Source organism: Mirounga angustirostris, unplaced genomic scaffold, assembly GCF_029215605.1.
Source record: "Mirounga angustirostris isolate CCGP_5_RB_7025 unplaced genomic scaffold, mMirAng1.0.hap1 SCAF_7, whole genome shotgun sequence".
Classification (NCBI taxonomy): Eukaryota; Metazoa; Chordata; class Mammalia; order Carnivora; family Phocidae; genus Mirounga; species Mirounga angustirostris.
Window position 1 is genome coordinate 51,242,121 of NW_026991715.1, and position 21,420 is coordinate 51,263,540.

The window sequence follows — 21,420 nt, forward strand, 5'->3', positions numbered from 1 at the left end:
AGTAGAATCCTGGATCTAAGCATGTACATACACACATGCAAAAAGGTGTTTTAAAATAGGAAAAACTACATGTACGTGAAAGACAGCAGATAAAATCTGCCATCAGCAGAAATGGGGGCTGATAGTTCATTTCAGTTAGCAAAAAGGAGTTTTCGCTTTACACATCTGAGCCTTGTAACAATGTGAAATTGAAGTTTGCAACACAAATAATTCCCGTCCACAAAGAGCTTATAACTTTAGAGAGACCGATTCTCTATATGAATGTTATATTTTTCTTATTTGGCCCCAGCAGCATTTGGCTCACATGACTCCTCCCTGCTCTTTGAAATGGTTGTTTACCTTGATTTGGGGGATCCATAGGCTTTGGTTTCCTTGCTTTTTCTCTGATTCTTCTCTTCCTTTGAAGGACACTCTTCCTTTGCGTTCCTGCCTGGGCTGACTTTTCTACCCCTGTCCCTGGGGAATCTCATCCATGCTCTTGGTTTTCACTATCATTGACATGCTCTTGACCCTCAGATCTAAATCTCTAGTCCGCTTCTCTTTTCAGAACCCCAGACTTACATACTCAATTATCTCTAGAATAATTTTGTATCGATGTGCCACAGCCTATAAAAATCAGTATTTCCAAACTTACCTCTCTATGACACAGTGCCTGGCACAAAACAGGTTCTCACATATTTACTGTGGACATCATGTATTATAATTGCCTGTGTTCTTGTCCATCTCTACCATGCTATAAGTATCTTGAGAGCACAGATACTATCTTTCTCAAAACCTGTTGCTTCCCCAGCATCCAGCACAGTGTCTATCACTTAGTAGATGCCTCAATGCTTCCTGAATGAATGAGGATAGAGAATAAATCCTTGGAATTTAAAGGAGTGAGAGGTGATCCCAGGTTAGAGGTCCAAGAAAGAATTTATGGGAGCATTCTAGTTACTGTTGTTGTGTGACAATCCCAGAACATAGTGGCTTAAAACACCCATTTATTTTGCTTCTGACTTGGGGATCAGGAATTTAAGCAGGGCTTGGTGGGGCAATTCTTTCCTAGGTTGTTGACCGGGGCAGTCATCTGAAGGTTGTGGGTGTGAATATCCAACATGTCTCTCTTGACCAGTAATTACACTAGAGCTCAGGTGGGCTGTCCCGAGTGTCTAGATGTGGTCTCTCCAGCATGGTAGGCTCAGGGTTTTTGGACTTCTTACTTGGTCCCTGGCTGCCCCTAAGGCAAGTATTCCAAGACAAGCAGGAGGTACGTGGCCATTTCTCATTGAGCCTTGGAAGATATGTGGCATTCCATTCCCTTTGTTGTATTCCATTAAAATTGCCATGAGGGAGACTGGATTTTAGTCGCATTGGGCAGATATATAGAATTTGAGTAGTGGTCAGATTTGAATACGTGGAAAGAAGGCTCTAGGTGCATAGAAACATATGGGGGACAAGAATGGAGAAGAGTTTGAGTCACACATGGTAAATAATCCAGTTTGGCATGAGCGTAAGGTCTGTGGAGGAAGGTGAACCTGGGAAGAGACTGGGGCCTTGCATGCTAGGCTAAGAATTTGGGCTTTTATCTTATTGACATGCAGGAGAGTGGTGTGATCATAGCAATATTTCTGGAAGATGAATCTGGCATGGGGATATAAGATAAATTGGAAGGGCTGGACTATAAGCTAGGAAGTCATTTAGAGGGCTACTGAGGTAATCTTAGGGGTCATGAAGACCTGAGTTAGGGAAGCAGAATTTAATATGGGAAAGAAGGGATGAATGGGAGAGTTATGGGAAGGAAGAATCAACAAGACTTGATGAGCACCTGGCTCTGGAAGGGTCATGAGAGCTGGAGCTTTGTGTGCTTCCAGTAGAGGCAATGCAATGTTGCTCAGGTTTCCTGTGCCCATGGAAATCTGAAGAATTCTTGAACTCCTAGGAAGGTAGCTCCTGCTCCTACGTTAGGCATCTAATTGAATAAGTACAATTAATTGTCATCCAAGCAATTTCATATGCAAGATTATATTTTGAAATTACAAGCTACAATAGAAGAAAACATCAAGCAAAGGCTGTTTTCAAAATTTTTTTGTCTCTTCTCCCTGCTATGTGCTTAATAAATATCATATGTAGAACCCTTGTGTTAGATACCACCATAATTGTGAATTCTTCATGTTTTTCTATATGAAGACCACTCAAACAAGTAAACAAGCCAACAAAACACACAACACAACAATAACAGCAAGAACAACAACCAACAATCGAACCTCATAGTATCTGGTCTTTTACCCTGTTTGAGAAGATCTCTTGACTTCCCTTGTTGATAATCTGTATTTCCATTAGTATGAACAAGCTGAGCTGTGGAAGTCACTCAATGTTTTTATTTATGGCCTATTCCCCAGCTTTCAAATTAAGCTTATATTTGGTATTAGTAGATATTCATTACCTTTCTAAGATGCCATTTAAAAAACTGATTGCTTGGGGACTAGATGGCAAACAAGGGAACATTTCACACTCAGATGCTTGACCCTATTCATAAAATGTTACATTTAGACCTTCTATATTTTGTATCCTGCTGCTTCCACTAGGGGACCAGGCTAACTCTCTTCTTTGCATCTTTCTGTTTTAAAACAATTGTTACCTTGTTTCTAGAGTAAAGCTTTTGTATTCTGTAAAATAAAATGCATGTTGACAGCAAGACATTAATAATGAACCATCTAAAGCAACAGTCTAGCTAGCTAACACAATTTAAGAGACTTATTTCTATTGGATTTTTTTAATTAAAAAAAAAATACCCACAATAAATGGAAAGGGGGAAGAAGCAACCCCCTAGAAATGTAAAACTAAGAAATGAACAAGTTGTTCCCCACAAAGAACATCTTGTATATGGATGCCTGTGAGGCTCAGAAATCACTCAGTCCTGGAAGCTGTAAGCCAAGTCTTCTCTGAGGTGCTTTTCTTCCCCCCAAAGAAGTCATAACAGGTATATATACAGATCTATAATGCTTTTCTGTTGGGGAAATGAAAGTACTTCCAAAACAATCTCATAACATTGTGATGGAGGAAATGATGGCAGGTTTTCTATTACCCCCATCACACAGGTGATGGAGGCTCGGATAATTGGAGTCAGGGACAAAGTCACAAGCAGACGCTAGGCCTTCTGATGTACAGCTAGGACTTCAGTAGTTAAGTGAAAAATATGTTCCTATTTTGCTCAGCCCTTTCTCATCTTGGAGAGAGAACCTATCTCATTGGTTTTAACCCCCTGCTCCTTTCTACACAAACGTGTATCCCCCCAAGGGATAGGGCTCCTGACTCAAATTTTAAACTTGATTCTTATATTGCAAAATGATATCACAATCAATAAATGTAAAGATAAAAAATCAACAAATAGTTGGAATGTTCCCTCCGCTCCTGTAACAACAGCTTTATGATCATAAACTGATCTACTACAACTTTGGGTAGTACTGCTTGGGGATCATATACCCCTTTGGAACTCTGATAAAAGCTCTAGGTGACCTCCCCAAGAGCGAAGCACATTTACAATTAAAAGAGCTCCTGAAGCCAGTACTACCTTTGAAAGGCCCATGAATGTGCTGGTTAGGAACCCAATATTAGTAGAAAGAGCATAACTTGAGAAAGACCTTGGATTAAATCCTAGCCCCACCTTACGTGTGACTTTGAGAAATACTATTTCATTTCTCAGCACTAATTTCTTTATCTGTAAAAATGGGAATTGGACCCTTAAGTTGGACTTATTGCGGAGATTTTAAAAATAATGCATCTGGAGCATTTGGTACAGTGGCATATTGAATGTGCTCAGTGCATGATAATTCTTTTCCTTCATGAGATAATTAGCAGGGAAATGACTGATGTGTGGAGCAGGCATCCTGAAATGGATACTCACGCCCACTTTACCCGACAGCTGCAAACATGATGCTGGGGGCAGATCAGTACAATTAATCAAGAGCTGGAGACTGTTCAAGTCTAAATGTTCTAGTTTACCCTGTTAGCCAAATCTTTTGACACTCTTCCTACATCATGATGGTTCCTCATGGTGTGAATCCCATCTTCCCAAGATAGAAAGCACAGCTCCCACATTTCTCAGTTTTTCTTGCCTCCAGAGTACAGTCATGTGACTTAGGCTCTGCTAATCAAATGCACAGACCAAGACGTAGATATGGAAGTGATTTATGTGAGGAAGCAGGTTGGGGCCAGGGCATCCATTTCACAGGCACAGATGGTGGGAAGGCCGGGTGGTTTGGAAATCATCAGGAGCAGCAACTCCCTTTCCAGCCAGTTGTGCAGTGAGGTCCTGGGGATTGTTCCTGCAAGCTCACCCCAGAGCCTGCTTCTTCAGTTCTCCCAAAGACTCTTTGGGCACTCTAAGACTTTTTAATAAGTCACTTCCTACGTTAACGAGATAGAGTGGATTCTCTGGCTGGCTTCTAAAAACTCTTTCACATGCTGACCACGATTTCATGCCATCTTCCTGCCATAACAGTTCCTTTGCACGAATTTTGCAACATGGCTAAGTGTTACAAAGGGCCCTAATATTCTTAAACAGGAATGGGGTTTCCATTAGAATAGAGCTTTTATAAACAAGGGCGCTTGTTTATAGATTCTTCCTACCCTGACTAGTATCACAAGTGGTACCCTTGGGTTCTTGTAGCTTACAGTAGCCTTTCCTGTTTGCCAACAGGCTGGACCTGTAAGAAATTGCAAGGGCTTGTCAAATGTCCCTTCCGCCCTATTCACACCACATGCAGGTAGTTCTAATTAGTTTGGCTCTTTTAGGAAGGCAGGTAGTTGGGAAGAAACTTCAGCGAGCATGAGAGTAATAGTGGTTTGAGCTGAAGATTTTAATGCAATTATTATTTTATTAAAATGAGGCACTAGTCAGGAATGAAGTCACCTTATTACATACACAGATTTCCCCCCATCCTAAAATGTTGTGGGTTCTTTTAATCAAACTATACAAGTCTTAGACTGAGCAAACTCTAAACATAGAATTTTAGTAAAAGTGGTTTAAACTCATGTGATAGCAGTAGTCCCATGCACTCACTCAGTAAATATTTATCATGAACTCTTCTATGTCAGACAGGGTGCTAGATAAATAACATTCTTTAGCCCTCAAGACCCTCATAACATATTAGGAAGACAGACAGACAGACAGATAGACAAACGTAGTGTGGTGTTAGGATCTATTTCTGCCATAGCTGGTAAAATTTTTTTCTGCCAGGTCACTATTTTTCTCAAGCATTTTATCCTCCAGTAAGAGAGATCCCTACTTATATCTGAAATATGAATGGTTTCCTAAGATCTGATGGAAGCAGCACCCTTACTGAGGTCAGGAATACATCTTTAAGTTTAATATCACTCCTAGCTTTCAGATGGCATTCAGATGCCTTCTTCCCACCTAGACTGGGTGACCAGTGGATTCAGGTCAGCACACCTGTAATTTTTACAGTTTCTTGGTGGCAAGCAATGGCTTATTTTAGTTAATTCATTCAGAAGGAAGTTTTATTGGTAGTTCAGACCTTTCCTTTTCAAAGGAAAAGCCAGAGAAAAAAACTTGGAAAAGTGCTGGAACCACAGCAGCCCTGGATCTAGTTAATGGGACACAACTGAGAGCTTTGTCTAGACACCACTGTACTTACATTATTCTCAAGATTCAAAGTCCAAGGATATCCCACTCCAGCATGAAGACCATCAAAGCTGCTCAGAAGGAAATAAATAATTTCTTAAAAATAAATTGGGATGCTCTTCCCAATAGGAGGCAGAATGGATATAGGGCAGTCAGATACCGAATATGTCTATCATTATTTTTATGCTCCAAGTGTATGGTCTTCATGGCACCAACCGTGGACATTTTCCTGGGCATATATTGATGTCATTACTTACAGTGTCACCCCTTACCTCAACTACCTCAAACTAGTCCACTTGATGAGGTTAAGATAGGAAAAAAATATTTTCTTTGACTAAGGAGAAAGGAAGGAGGAAGGAGTTTGGCCATTGAGGGCTGGCATAGTAGTTCTCAATTTTGACTGCCATTAGATTCACCTAGGGACTCTTGCTTTTTAACATTTTATTTTCAACTAATTTTAGATTTAAAGAAAAGTTGTAAAAATAGTACAAAAGCTTCCTTAATATCCCTTACCCTGCTTACCCTAAAGATAAGCTTATATATAACCATAGTAGAATTACCAAGAACAGGCATTAACATTGGTACAATATTATTAACTAAACTACAGGCATGATTCACATTTCACCATTTTTTCCATGAATGTTCTTTTTTTTAATTCTAGGTTTTCTTCCAGGATCCCACATTGTACTCAGTTATTACTTCTTCATTTTTGCAACAGTTGCTCACACTTTCTTTATCTTTCATTACCTTATGTCTCTTGAAGAGTACCGATCAGTCATTCTGTACAATGTACTTCAATTTGGGTTTGTCATATTTTCTTATGATTTGAGTGAGGTTATGCATTTTTGTCAAGAATACCACAAAAATGATGTGTATCATAGTGAGGAGTACAAGATATTGATATGTTGTATTACGGTGGTATTTATATGGGTAAGTTGATGTCTGAGGGGTTTCTCCACTGCATGGTTACTATCTTTAACTTTGTATTGTAAGTATTGTTGGGGGAGAGTACTTCGAACCTATGCAAATCATTTTTCTCCTCAAACTTCAGCTTGTTAATTTGAGCACAAATCCTTTTTTTTTTTTGATTGATTGATTTTAGAGAGAGAGCATGAGTGGGAGGGAGGGGCAGGAGGGAGAGAATCTCAAGCAGACTCCCCACTGAGCACAGAGCCCCATGTGGGGCTTGATCCCAGGACCCATGAGATCATGAGCTGAGCTGAAACACTTAACCAACTGAGCCATCCAGGCGCCCCTTGAGCACACATCTTTAAGTCTTACCTGCAACAGTTATTCCTTTGGTGTCTGCCTTTTGGTGATTCTCTATTTCCGTCTTCCTTTCCACATTTGTTAATTGGAGCTCTATTGTGAGGAAGCACTATCTCTGTTCCTCCATTTAAGTTTTTATTTCATTATTTATATGAATGTGGCTATTTATTTTATTCTATGGTTTAAAGTCCAAAACTATCATGATTTATTTTGTTGCTCAGATTGGCCTAGCTTTGGCCGTTGGGAGCTCCATCATGGTGGCACCTATGTTCTTCTGACAAGGTCTTATCTTTTTTTAAGCATTTCCTTAATTGGTGGTACCATGAGTTGTTCCAGGCTCATCTTGTATTTCCCTGCCTTGGCCCTAAAATGAGCATTTCCTACCTAGGGAACTTGCTAAGTCATAGTGTCTAAGCTCCAACCCAAACCACTTATCAGAAAATCTTGGGGATGGGATACCAGTATATTTAAAGTTCCATGAGTAATTCCAATATGCAGCCAAGTTTGAGAACCAAACTAGAAGAGTACTTTGCTAACCTTAATGTGGCTATGAAGTCCTCACAAATCTGTTAAGATTCTGATAGTAGGCTTGGGGTTGGGGACTGAGATTCTGCATTTGTAATAAGCTCCTAGGTTGGCTTATTGGCAAGCCACACTTTGAGGGGAAAAGACCTAGAAGACCCTATTTCCTCAAGTACAAAAAGCCTTAAAAATTACTCCTAGGGTTGCAAACTGGCTCATGGCTGTGGAAGGAGTTGCTACTTCCTAGGTTACTATTCAGAATCATTTTATTTTCTAATTAGTTGGGGTTTAGTGATGGAAGGAACTACTTGCCAAGCAGTGTAGACAGAGTCAAGGAAATTGCTCTATGAATTGAAAATGGGAAACAGAACCATTTGACTCTGAAAGCACACCACTATAATGAATAAAAATGAGTAAATGCGTTTGCTTGTTTTCTGTTTCCTAAACCGGCAAAGAATACTGAATAAATTTTTTTTTGAAAAATGAAGAGTGATAATAAAAGAACATTTCATGCTGAAAGCATAACAAAAAAATCCTAGATGTGAATATCCATCTTGTCCATCTGGGAAAGACAAATGCAAAAGATTGGAGTCTTCTGTGGGAAATAGGTCACCATTTTGAATTTTGTTTAAACAGAATCCTTGAGGGAACATTATCCTCAATTCTTTTTGTGTATTAGCTCAGTTCTTCCACCTGTTTTCAGCACATGCATATTCCTGCCCAGCTGCTAAGCTGTCTTGGTCTCTCAAAGGTAGTTGTACTCCAAGAGAATAGGAGCAAAGTGATCCAAAGAGACATCCTTGCGGTCAGTCAGGCTCATTCTAGTCACCTTCTACAGAGCCATGCACATTTGCCCTGTAAAATGGCTCTTTGATTTCCAAATTAGGAACACCTTCAGTAATCCTTAAGCTTTAGTATACTTGACACTCCCTTGGAATGGTGCTTAAAATGCTGATTCCCAGATCTTCGGTTGGGCCAGGGAATCGGCCTCGTTTGTTCTTGTGTTTGCATCCTGATCTAATGGGGGTGTTCCACAGACAAATCACTGAGGAACCTTGATCTAAGAGATCAGATCAGCAGCATCCTCCCCTTTGGTCTGTTGCAGACTTACTTTAATTTGCTAACATAGCTTAGTTTCCCATCTTTCTCAACCTCTAGGTCAGAGACTCCAACAGCTGCAAGTCACATTACTACTCTTCCTCCCTTGTCCTTTTCAACCATCATTTAAAAATTCTACTTATCTTCTGGAACCTTGTCCTGTAACCCTTCCTTTTCTAGAGCCTTAGATACAAACAAAAGCCTGAGAAACCGTGGGAGCTTTTCCTCCAGCTGGGTGGTCAGAAATAGCCATGGGTTGTATTATGCTACTCCTTCTGGTTTAAATCAGAAACCGCAGTCTAGGCCACTTCAATGACCACCTCTTCATTGATGTTTACTTTGTCCTGAAATTGCATTTCATTGGTCAAGGGGGAGCAGGCAAATCTATCATTAATAATGATAATAAAAAAACCTGCCATAAGTATAATATCATAATCTTCATAATCTAAAGATAATATGACAGTGTATTAAATAGGAACATATTTACTTGTAATTTTGCATAAAATGTGTGTTTGGAGTTGATGATGCCCTAATTTCATGTAGGTAAGATGGAAGGACAATTGATTTCAATGTTATTAAATCATAAACCTAATCTTTAAGAGGAAGGTCAAAACCATGGGAATGGACTAAGGATGTGATGACTTTTCCTCCAACATCCTCCATCTCAGAGAGACAAGAGCTTGACATTCACACTTGGCCTCACCCACAGAACAGAGAGTGGCAGAGACAACAGAGACTCCCAGAGGCAATATCTCCAGTTACTTAGGAGAACAACATAGAAAACTAAGGCAAGTGTTTAATCACTGAACATGATAAACACTTACTCAAGTGCCCAGGGGTTCTTGTCTTTGAACCAAGCACTTGGGAGCATGTCTCGTACAATGTATGGACACCTCTTACCTTGTCCTTCCTTGTCTGTAGGCTGGTCTGGTTCTGTCATACGAAGCTACACCGGTGGCTTCCCAAGAGCTCTAAGTCATTTTTATTTTTCTGGCTCTTGCCTTCAGTGACAATACAGGAAAAAAGCCATACTTTTATTTATTTTATTTTATTTTTTTTTTAAGATTTTATTTATTTATTTGAGAGAGAGAGAATGAGAGAGAGCAAGCACATGAGAGGGGGGAGGGTCAGAGGGAGAAGCACACTCCCTGCCGAGCAGGGAGCCCGATGCGGGACTCGATCCAGGGACTCCAGGATCATGACCTGAGCCGAAGGCAGTCGCTTAACCAACTGAGCCACCCAGGCGCCCAAGCCATACTAACATTAGGGACATTTATGAGAAGTCCTTTTGGTGGGATACTTTCCTTGACATTGAGGAAGATGATTATAATTTATCAGATAAGAAAGGTGAACCACAGCGTTTTCATAAATCAAAACTGATTTTGTTCCAGTGGTTTGGCCATACTTCAGCATTTGTCCATAGGTCTAACTGTGATATTTTTTAGGGAACTAGCCTGACCTTCTGATCACCTTCTATTTATAGAGTCATCCTTTGAGTTTGCCTAGTTCTGGTGTAGAAACTCTCAGCCTGAACCATAGTCATATTTCCCTCATGGGTCAGCTCTGGGGATGATTAGGTACATTGCTTTTGACTGCATGTGTCAGAGTGGAGTGTGAAATATATGTAGCTGATCACAAACTAGCATTTTTATTTTCAATAAAATATCAGACTGCATTGCTTATAGGATCTTAGGATAGGTATTATTTCATGGAATTTTATTTGTAGTTGTATTTATATATGTCATGAGTTGTAAAATATATTTCTTGTGCAGAGTTAAGGTTTAAAAAGTTAAATACTGATCTAGGACTTGATTTTGATCAGTAGAGGCTAAGAGCATGAACGCTGAGGCTAAACTGTTCAAGTTTGCATCCTGACTCCATCACTTGACAGCTGTGTGACTTTGGGCAAATTACACAACTTTTCTGTGCCATAGTTTTCACACATTTCATGTATGTAATCTGAGAGTAATAATAGTGGCTACCTCATAAGGTTGACATGAGGATTACAAAATTAACATTTGTAAAGTGTTTAAGAACATTGTAAGTGTCTGATAAATGTTTGTGAGAAAAACAATCTGTTCTCCAAGTATCCTTTCATATTCTTTTACATACGGAATCAAGAAAACAGTGTTCCTGCTCTGTGGATATTTGTAATGTAGCATGTAAATATGTGCTTGAAAAAGTGGTGTGTTCTGAATAGCATTATACTGGTATGTTTGCCAGTGCCTTGGACACAGACCGGTGGGTTCAAACCACAGTTCTATATCTCGCTTGCTGTCTGACATTTGGCAAGTTACTTGACTTTGCAGATCCTCAGTTTCTTTATCTATAATAGTGGGGCTAATAGAGTCTGTCTTATAAGATTGTTGCCAGGGTTAAATGAGACCACCTATAGACAATGCTTAGGGCTCAAGGAAGAATCGCTATCATCATTTCTCCTGTTAGTAATTCAGATCATGTCATTGCCTCTTCTTTCCCCATGCACTGAAAAGCAACTCCTCCTTTTCTTTCATGTGAATGGTTTGCTTAAGTCCTGATTTCACTTTGGCTCTGGTGAATCAACCACATAGGGGTTTGGATAAAGACCCGTACTCCTGACTAGAAAAGCAATTGTGAGGCCCAGGGCTGGATTCTGACTGCCCCACTGTGCTCTCTCTTCAGGCTTGCTGTCACAACTTAGCCAAGTCACTAGAATTGTCCTTTTGCCTCAGCAGGATTCACATCCCCGCAGAAAATCCTGAAGTGTCACAATGCAAGCCTGACAACCAGAGCCCGCTTTGCAGTATGGCTGCCCATGGCAATAGGTTCATGCCATATTTCCTTCCCCTTCATCCTGGGGGGAGAAAACTGATCAGGACAAAGCTTGCTGTCCAATATAATGAAGTACTTTGTGAGATGTATCACTTGTAAATACCATGATAGCATAAAAGGGCTCATTAGCTGAAGGGGCTTTCAACTCAGGTCCTTCAGTTCTTTTTTTTTTTTTTTTTTTTAAGATTTTATTTATTTATTTGAGAGAGAGAGAATGAGAGAGAGCAAGCACATGAGAGGGGGGAGGGTCAGAGGGAGAAGCACACTCCCTGCCGAGCAGGGAGCCCGATGTGGGACTCGATCCAGGGACTCCAGGATCATGACCTGAGCCGAAGGCAGTCGCTTAACCAACTGAGCCACCCAGGCGCCCGGTCCTTCAGTTCTTAAGGACCTTTGGCAAAACTGTTCTGATAAAGAGAAATCTAAGATTCTTGAGGACCTTGTTAACTGTTTTTCTGTAACTCTCCCCCCCCTTCTCCCATGACACATTGTTCTTGTAGCACTACCACAGCTTTAAAAAATTAATAGTGGAGCTATATTATGCAGCATCAATCTCTTGTATGACCATAAGCTCCTCAAGGGCAGGGGACTGGCCTTGTTCATCTTTGTATCCCCTGCAAGCACCTGGCACACATCTCAGTCAGTGTCTGTGGGATTTAATCAGGTTGAATTTATATCTCAGGTCACTGCCAGATCTCAGAATAGGGCTGGAGCTGAAGGCAAGTAAGGAGTCATTTATTTCCCACTCCTAAACTGAGTGCTGGCTTCCAAGAAATATAAGTCACCCAATCACCCCGAAGGATGCATTTTCCAGCCCAAGGGATGGCCGGAAGGTGATTCTTGTGCCTTTGGTGAAAGTTTTTTCTCCTAGTTTTTAGGGGTAAGGAAAATGAAGCACCTGGTCTTGCTTCCTGCTGGTTTACAATCTGGAGCTAGGAGAAAGTAAACTGGAAATGCAAACTCTTTTCATGCTCTGCTTAGCTGATGTGGAGAGACAGGCAATTGTTAGGGCCACAGAGCCCTTTCTAATTCAACTTTGTTTAGGGCTGGGCACAGTACTGGGCACATTGTTGTTCCCAATTAAATATAGGGGCATTATTTGTTATTTTCTTCCCTTCCAGAGGTACAAGTAGTTGACTTAAACCCTTAGTTTATACACAGAAATAAAGAAAATAGTCTTTGGAAAACTATCCATGTTTCCAAGCCAGGTATGCTGCTGAGGCACACACATATGTGTGTGTGTGTGTGTGTGTGTGTGTGTATGTATACAACAACTATCTATCTATCAATTGATATGTTCAGCTTATAGCCTGCCAAGACAGGTATTGTCTCCATTTCCAGTTGAGGAAACTGAGGCCCAAGGAGTTTAAATGGAGAATCCCGGATTGGTTATCAGGTCCGTTTAGATCTACTCAGCCAGTATAGCACGAAGTTTCCCCCTTTCTCCTCCAGCAAGCGTGTGGGTGTTCCCTTTACTCCTAAAGTCCTACTACTTTTCTTCTGGTCCGTTTTCTCGATTTTACTTTTTTGAAACAAAGTCCAGTTCTTCTTCAAGGTCTCACCTCCCCCTCAGCCATCTCTCCACTGCGTTCCAAGGACGGCCAGCCGCTCCCCCGCCAAGTTCGGAATTCCAGCCTTTGGCTCCGACTCCGGGTTCCACTCCCACCCTCCAGGGTCCCCCCTCCTCCCCCGAGTCCCTGGGGCCCCAAGCGCTCCGGCCGGATCCCGTAGTCCGAGCCTCGGCCCCGCCTTCCCTACCTGACGCCCGTGCGGCCGGGGGCGCCGCAGCCTCCGCCCACCGGCGCGGCTGCCCTGCCATTGGCTCCCCGGGCTGCCCGTCTCCTCCGCCGGCCCCGCTCCTGCCCGGAGGCAGGTTTTGCTGGCGAAGCCGCAGTCGGGGCGGCGCGGGCGCAGCGCACAAGGGTTGTGGGACGTAGAGCGCGGACTCGAGCTGGCTCGTCCCCGCGCGCGGGGGCCCCCGTCGGCCGCCAAGTCTGGGTGGCTGGTAACTTGGCGGCGGTCTCCGGCGGCCGTGCTGCGGCCATGTAGTCGCCGGCGGGGCTCCCCGCAGCCCGGGGGCGTCAGCGAGAGCGACCCGGAGCCGCGCAGCCCGCAGCTTTCCCTGGAGACGCTGAGTGCGCGCCGCGTCCCCGCCGCCCCTCGGGCCGCACTTTGGGCGCGAGAGGGAAATGGGGGAGAAAGTTTCGGAGGCGGCGGAGCCGGTGCCTCGCGGCTGCAGCGGCCACGGCCCCGAAGCTCCCGCCCCTGCGGTGGCCGCCGCGTCCTCGCCCGGCGCTTCCTCGGCCGCCTCCTCCTCGGGCTCAGAAACTCTGTCGGAGGAAGGGGAGCCCGGCGGCTTCTCCCGCGAGCAGCAGCCGCGGCCGCCGCGGCCGCCGGGCGGCGCCGGAGGTGCCCGGCCGCCCGCCGCGTGGGCTCCCGCGCGCGTGGTGCTGGAGCTCGGAGTCTGTGCGCCGCCGCCGCAGCTCCCCGGAGGAACCGCGCCACCCGCGCCCCGGGGCAGCAGCGCGTCCCAGGAGGAGCAGGATGAGGAGGTGGGCCCCGCCCTCCCCCGCTCCCCGTCCGGGTCCCGGCTGTCGGGAGACCTCAGCTCTCCGCCCAGCGCGCGGCTGGTGGCAGGGCGCACCGGGGCAGGAGGAGTGGGAGGGACCCCAGGTGCTCTGCCCCGAGGCCGGGGTGATGGCAGTTAGGAGCCTCCTGGTGGGTTATTGACTTCCCGTGGCTCTTACCTCCGTGTGTGTGTGTGTTCAGGTGCTGGCTGATAGAGTGCTTTTCAAGATGTCAAAGCAGCAAACTCCTTAATGTCTGTATCTGCTACGGTGGGTCTGGGAATGCATGTCATCGAGACGCCTAGCTTGTCCCCACAACTAGGAGCTCATTTTCCGAAGTGGGCGTTGCTTCCCGCCGAAGCTGTCGGGCCAAGGGGGAGTGTGGTGAGGGGATGGGTGTGAGGGGAAGAGATGGTGCGTGGGTCCTGGCGGACGAGTGGGAGCAGTACCCGCCGAGTTGTGCGGAGGCGTGTCAGTGACGCGGGCCCCCGGGATCCCCTGCGGGTGGTTTTGGCTGCTCCGCGCAGCGTCGGTCTTCTGAGAGAGGGGGACTCTCAGCTCTCGGTCCGCGGCGCTGATACGCCCGCCTCCAGCGCCCATTCGGATTGTTCCGGGGTGTCTAGATGCGTACTGATCGTCAAACTGGATAGAGAACCTGTCATTTCCTTCGGGGGCGGGGGAGGGGGGCTGTGTCCATCCTGGTTTCTTGGAAGAACGTTCTTCCAAAACTTGTGGGTCGCGTCCCGACACGTTGAGCATATGACTTCGGTGTCCTCTCCACTGCTTTCCTTGTTTTTTTTTTGTTGTTGTTTTTGTTTTTCCCCGGCCTTTGGAGCGCACAGGAAGCATAGGGTTTTTCATTATCTTTAAGATTGTTTTCTTTGGAGGGTGGTTGTGCGGAAGTCATCTTGGTCAGGCAGGGTTATAAATAAAACATCATTCTAACATAGACTCCTTGTGAAGTTAATTCTTCAGTACCAGAATCCTATTTTTCTCCTCTCCGATGGGGTTAGCTTTAATAAGTAATTGTCTTTGTCTCGCAGAATAAGCAAGTTGAGGTCAGTGTCCTGACCTTGGCCCCCAGGGACCTCAGTCTAGACGCAAAGAGTGGATCTGGCACAAGGTGGAGGAGTGAAGTTCTCGCTGTCAGGTCAATGGCTAGCCTTCTGACAGTAACCCTGACTGATTTCCCAGTGACCAGGAGGATTGTAAGGATCCTGGACAGGTGTCTGGAGACCTTTCTAGAACTGTCTCTGCTCCTGAGTTGTGAGGCCTTGGGTGAATTGTTGCATTCCTCTGGCGTTCAGTTTTATCTGTAAAATGAGGGGTTTGAACCAGTTAACTTCAAGGTCAAGTTCATTTCCACATGACTACTTTTTTTTTTTTTTTTTTGCTGATCAGGAATTTAGGATGAATCACTCATTCAGATTGATCCTAGGGACAGGATGCCAGGAGTTAAGCTGAGTGCCACACCTACCACAGAGCTGTCAGGGTCCCTCAATGGTTGCGTCTCATTCTGAAGATGCCAGACATGTGCCAGGTGTTACCCTGTGATACTTGCCTCAACTTTCAAGAGGAGCACACTTGTCCTTGGGCAGCTGGGGGTAAGCCCTAACTCAGTGATTTACCAGTGGATTCTCATTTAGTGTTGTCATTAGTAGAAAAGATGCCCACTGTTTTCTGTGTAGCTAGGAGAGGGTGCTTTGGTGTAAATGACATGGTCTTGCATATCTTGGGGAGGGGGGGAGTAGGGAACTTCTCACTTTGGATCCTGATTCTGTAGCTGATTTATTGCCTGGCCTTAGAGTGACTGTGTTTGACTTTCTTGGAAGTGGATATAATGATAGCTTATTTCACAGGCAATGCAGTGAGGACTGGTTGATGGAAACACATTTTGGAAAGTGGAATGACTAAATAACATTGGTCAGTATTCGTGAAATCTCAGAATTGGATGTAAACTGATACAGTATTGCAGTTTATTGTGTAACTTACTCTGTGGCAGGGATTACTGGAAATTATCCAGGAGTGGAAATCTTGACTTGCTCTGAGGATTTTAAAGTGCAACTGTAACTGTGGAGTTTTTACCTCCTCACGAGTACAGATGTAAGAGTCTTGGTGAAAGCCCTTGAAGTCCAGTGCGCTTTTTCTGTTTTGTTTTGTTTTTTTCCCACAGGTGATCATATGGTGCAGTGATATTTTTAACTTCTGAGGGGATTGTGGGCTTCCTTGAGAATCTAATGTAGGCTCTCCACCTGCTCCTAAGAAAATGCATATAGCTATAAACACCGTTCCAGAGGGTTCAGTCAGGTTACAAACACTAAGTTTAGTGCGAAGACCTGGGTTTGTGTCCCAGCGCTGCCACATTAGCTAGATGTGGGATTGTGGACCATTCAGCTCATGTAAGCCCTGGTTTTTGCACCGTTAAATGGGAATAATAATGATAAGAGTTGGACATTCTATACATGCCATTTAATTTAATCCTAGCACAGTATCTAACATGTAGCATTATGTGCTAAGTAAATATTAATTTTTCAAGTTAATTTGTGATGAAAATTTTGTGAAATGGAAGTATGAACTTGGGCTGGCTTGTTATTTTTATTTATGCATAAATAACCTGCTGCTTTGAGAGAACCTGAGGCTGTGTCTGTTCAGGTTATTCTCATTTTATTAGCATAAGCTGGGAAACAGATTTTATTTGTATCAGGTTGTATTATGGCAGGGCAAAGTTAGTGTAATGTTAGTTATACTACAGCAAGGCCCTGAGTATAAAGCATTAAAAGGCTTAAGTGCAACCCATAAAATGGGAAGAGGTTCATTTAGATTTTGAAATTGTTATGTCTAGCTTGGGAGAGTCCTTGCTTTCCAAAGTGTGTTTTTTCTTTTTACAGTAACTTACTGCGTCACTTGTTAAAGAACAGCAAAATTCTAGTATGTAGTGTGCAATTTCGGTGCTAATTTTTTTGGCAACCTTGTTAAAGCTGATTTGAATATATCTAGTAGTGTCTTGTAGTGTCTTGTAGTATTTTGTATTTTATCTCACTGTCAGTATGTGTGTGAACTTACTAAGGATTATTGACTTAAATCAGCCCTTTACGCTTTTGGTGCTTAAAACCAATGGTTTAAGAAGGCACGGACTGTAGTTCTTTTGTACTTAAGTGAAATACTGGAGAGTTAGAGATGGCACATGTCATTTGGTTTAATAAACTGCATCTCACTTCCTCTGCTGCTTTCTTAAGCCTGTGCATTTGGAGTCTGTGGGTTTTGAGGGGTAGTGGGCTCTATCAGTCTACAGTGATCTAGATTGGAGGACTGTTCCTCTGATCACATTTCTCAGATAGACTTTTAGGCACTTTGCCCTGTCCTTTCCCAAAGCAACTGGTGATGACACTAGTGAAATACTCAGGCGCTATTTGCTGTTTCACTGAACTCCTCGAGGGCAGGGATTTTGTTCCGTATGCCTAGCACAGTACCTCTGGTACATTAGTAGGGTCGCAGTGAATATGTGTTGAATGAATAAGGAAAAAAATGACACCTTTGAAAATAGTTGTGTATTTGATTGAAGGGTGACTGTATGTGTATTCATTTGTTTTTGTCTATTGTGAGTTATGCTCATTCCTCTGTATCTCTTAATAAAAATATCTCATGGATCCAGGTTTTTTGTTTTTGTTTTTGTTTTGAGAAGGGGAAAAGGGGGAGGACAGGGCAGAGGGACAGGGAGAGACTCTCAAGCAGGCTCCATGCCCAGCATGGAGTCTGATGCAGGGCTGGATCTCACAACCCTGAGATCATGACCTGAGCCGAAATCAAGAGTCCAATACTCAATCGACTGAGCCACCCAGATGCCCCAAGATGCAGGTAAATTTTGAACAAAGCTAAATCACTGAGGTTCTATTCGAAATAACCTTTGAAGGGACTTGTGTATTAAGTCTGCTTTTCACAGTGTATATTAGAACTTGAAACTTTGAAGGATTCTTAGAATGGCCAAAAAAAAGTCTTAGTGGTTGAAAGGATTTTCAACTTGATATAAAGTGGCTCATTTATACTCTGTGACACTGAAGGGTTGGTTTTGTTGACATAGGTTGGGAAACAGTTTCCTGTGTTACAATAGGCATGGTTATGGGACGTCTTTGAACTGTCCTATTAAGTAGTGTTTGAGTTTGAGTACTGCTTTTAGCAAAGTTGGGGTGTGTGTGGGATTCCTGCACATGATAGTGATGTAGCAGATGAATTTCTGGTGTTGATTGGTTGAGAAAAGAAATAGCAAAAAGCAACCATGGATTCAGTAAAGCTTTTCTTCTCTCTCTCTTTTTAAGATTTTGTTTATTTGAGAGGGTGCATGCACGTGCGAATGAGCATGGGGGGGTAGAGTGGGGGCAGAGGGAGAGGGAGAAGCAGACTCCCTGCTGAGCGCAGAGCCTGACTCAGGGTTCTATCCCAGGACCCCGAGCTCACGATCTGAGCCAAAGGTAACCGCTTAACCAACTGAGGCACCCAGGCGCCCCTCAGTAAAACTTTTCTTGAGTTTGTATTTTATTAATCACAGCAGCTACATAATTTGAACAAAGGTAGTACATAAATCTTGGTGCATTTATTATTTAGTCTCCTTTTTTGGCTCACTATTAGAGTAAGAGAGCTATGAGTTCAGAGAATCAGTAAAGGAATATATATTGCATGAGACTCTTATGAGGCACCGGCCTCAGCTATGTATTCCCTCAGACTTAGTGAATACTATGTATGAATGAATCCAGAGAGTGGGTGAGACAGAGATAGCTTGGATCTCACGAAGCTTCTAGTGTAGTTGGGGGAGATAGTCCCTAAACATACAATTATTAGTTGGTTTCAAAGGTGATAAATGGGTACAGAGGAGCAGACTGTGAGGGAGTGTGTCTGTATCGTGTAACTCATTCAGTCTGGGAGGTGAGAAGTGCCTCACCGAGGAGGTGATATTTGAGCTGAGACCTAACGGATGAGGGGGAAATAGCTGGGAGGAGGGAAGGGGTCAGAGCGATGCAGAAAGCAGGAGGCTGTGAAGCAGGAGAGAGTATGGTGGGTCTTTAGGTTGTTTTGCATGGAGGAGGGAGCATAGCATCAGATGATGCTTGAGAGAGATGCTGTAGGTCATCCAGAACCTTTTGTGGACTTCATTCCAAGGGTACTGGGAGCCATTGAAGGATTGAATCAAGAAAGTGGTATGATAAGATTTGTGTTTTGGGAAGGTGGGAAGCATGAAGCCCAGCTGTTGGGAACTGCTTGTGTAGCCCATTTAAATGTTTCAGGGTTGGAGTTGATGACCTAGAAGAGGGCATCTTAATAAGTGGTGTGTACATGGAACAGGGGGCTCATTCCTGGTAGTTCAGGTTCTCCAGGTAAACACATGGGACATATCGTAGAAGAAGAATTTAGCTCTTCAAGAGATTATGGTAGTGTGAGTATTAATGTTCCTTTTCACTGTCATGTTGCCTTGAGCCTATTATTTTCTTGGAGGAAAAACTTTATTAACGGGAATGGTGACTGAGAAGAGGGCCTTTCAGTTGTTCATTTCCACAGTAAATTGCAGGAAAACATTTACCCAAGGTGAATACAAGGTGAAATTGCCCTGAGATTGTATGAGCTTCCCTGTTGATGGGAAGTGTGGTGTTTGTGAGCTAATACACACTATGAGAGTCTAGCTTGTTTGCTTGTATTTTTCTAAAGGAGGAAGGGTCAGCATCAGAGAACTAAAGACTGCCCTTTCCACCTCTGGTCTGAGGTATTCTAGGGAAAAGTCAACTATTTATATTTTGCCACTGTTTTACAGTGATAAAGCTATGTATTCCCTCAGACTTAGTGGATACTACGTATGAATGAATCCAATTGTTTCTCAGTTTGTCCCTTTAAGGAGGGATATGGAAGAACTGTAATATGGAGTGCAAACATGATAAGCTGTAGAGAGAGCTTGTTAGAAAATTTCTCACAGGGACGCCTGGGTGGCTTGTCAGTTAAGCATCTGCCTTCAGCTCAGGTTATGATCCCAGGGTCCTGCCTGCCACTCCCCCTGCTTGTACTCTCTCTCTCTGGCAAATAAATAACATCTTCAAAAAAAAAAAGAAAAGAAAATTTCTCACAATGAGGAGGATCCATAACAAGGTGGCTTGGCATTGGAGAAAACTGAGTGCAGTGTATGCATATGCATGCATGGACATTTATATCTTAGAAAAGATGATTATGCTTTTTAGATGGAAGAAACCCCATGCCATTTATAATCACATTATCACAATCTGTAGTGTTGTCTGGAAAGGGCTTGTCCTCCTCTCCTTCATCCTGTCAGGGCTAGCAGCCAGTTTTTCTCTGCTCTAGGGGTCAGGGTCAGTAGTGCCTGAGGGTACAGAATAACGACATTAGTTCAGCCACTTACAGATTGTGTGACTTTGGAAAGGTTATTAATGCTGAGACTGCTTCCTCATCTGTAGAATGGGCATGACAGTGTTCATTGCAGAGCATTGTCATGAGAATTAATGAGACGTTTTATAGAGTCCCCAGCATGATGCCTGGCACATAGTATGCATTCTTTAATGGCATTTGTTATTACTACTGAGTATGGAAGAGCTGGTTTATGCATGATGTCCACACCATAGCCAGGAATAATTAGAAGCCTAGAGGTCCTTTCCCTGATGGAGTATGCTACCAGCGTGTTTTGTTGGTAGACCTCACAGGCCCTTTCATTCATGAGTGGGTAGATATGTAACATAGCTATCACTTTTAATTTCATAGAGCATTTCTTATAATGTACTAACAGGAAAGCTTTACGGTGTATGGTTCATTAACCCTTCTATTAAGATACTATCTCTCTTTTACTCATGGAACCTGCTCTTAGTGATCATTTATTAAATAATATCCTAAAAGACTCTATGCACGTAAATTACTAGCTGTGCCCAGGGATTTAGTCAGAAGGCAGCATGTCAGCCGTGTAGAGAGGCTGGTGAGATGACCATGAGCTTAAGCGTCATAGGTAATGATTTGGAGGCTGAGAAGGGAGTAACAAGACACATCAAATGATTTTTCTGGAAGCCAGCTTTGGTTCATATAAGCATAAGGGTCAGGTGGGACAAGGCAGGTGTTCGAGGGGCCACCCCAGTTTCGCAGAGAGGAAATCTGTTGGAAGTGTGATAGTGTTTTTAAGAGTGCAAGAATTCGTGTATGTAAATTGTGGCCTCCCCCTCCCCCCCATTTGTTTTGTCCCTTTGGGGGCAGTGTAAACATGTCAACCTTCAAGGCAAAAATAAAAATAATCTCAGAGCACTTACCATATAACTCAAAAGCTGGTGCAGGGACTGCAGTTTGTTTCCCTCTCACCAACTTGTTGTGCTGCCCTACGTGCCTGTTCAGGTTGCTATTTATATAACTTTGCATTGTTCAGTTCAGAGATTCTTGTTCTCTTATGTTTCCAATATTTTGTCTGATTTTTTTTTTTTTTAATCTGGTACTGTTGTTTTGGGTTCAAGCATAAGATTCAGCAGAAGTCTTATCCTCAGCAGCTTCTGTGTACTT

At 43.4% G+C, this 21,420-nt stretch overlaps 1 protein-coding gene across 6 annotated transcripts in view; it reads left to right on the forward strand.

Annotated features, from left to right (window-relative positions):
* The first annotated feature begins 12,820 nt into the window (after window positions 1-12,820).
* Window positions 12,821-21,420, forward strand: part of MAST4 (microtubule associated serine/threonine kinase family member 4) — a 545,730-nt gene continuing 537,130 nt past the window's right edge. For 3 of the 6 annotated variants that reach the window (XM_045895811.3, XM_064596181.1, XM_045895817.3), the window contains exon 1: window positions 12,823-13,878. In XM_045895811.3, the coding sequence (XP_045751767.2) occupies window positions 13,516-13,878 (363 nt within the window). In that variant the 5' untranslated portion in view covers window positions 12,823-13,515. Of the gene's footprint in view, window positions 13,879-21,420 lie in introns of all 6 variants that reach the window. The other 3 variants (XM_064596183.1, XM_045895827.3, XM_064596182.1) reach the window with 2 other exon arrangements.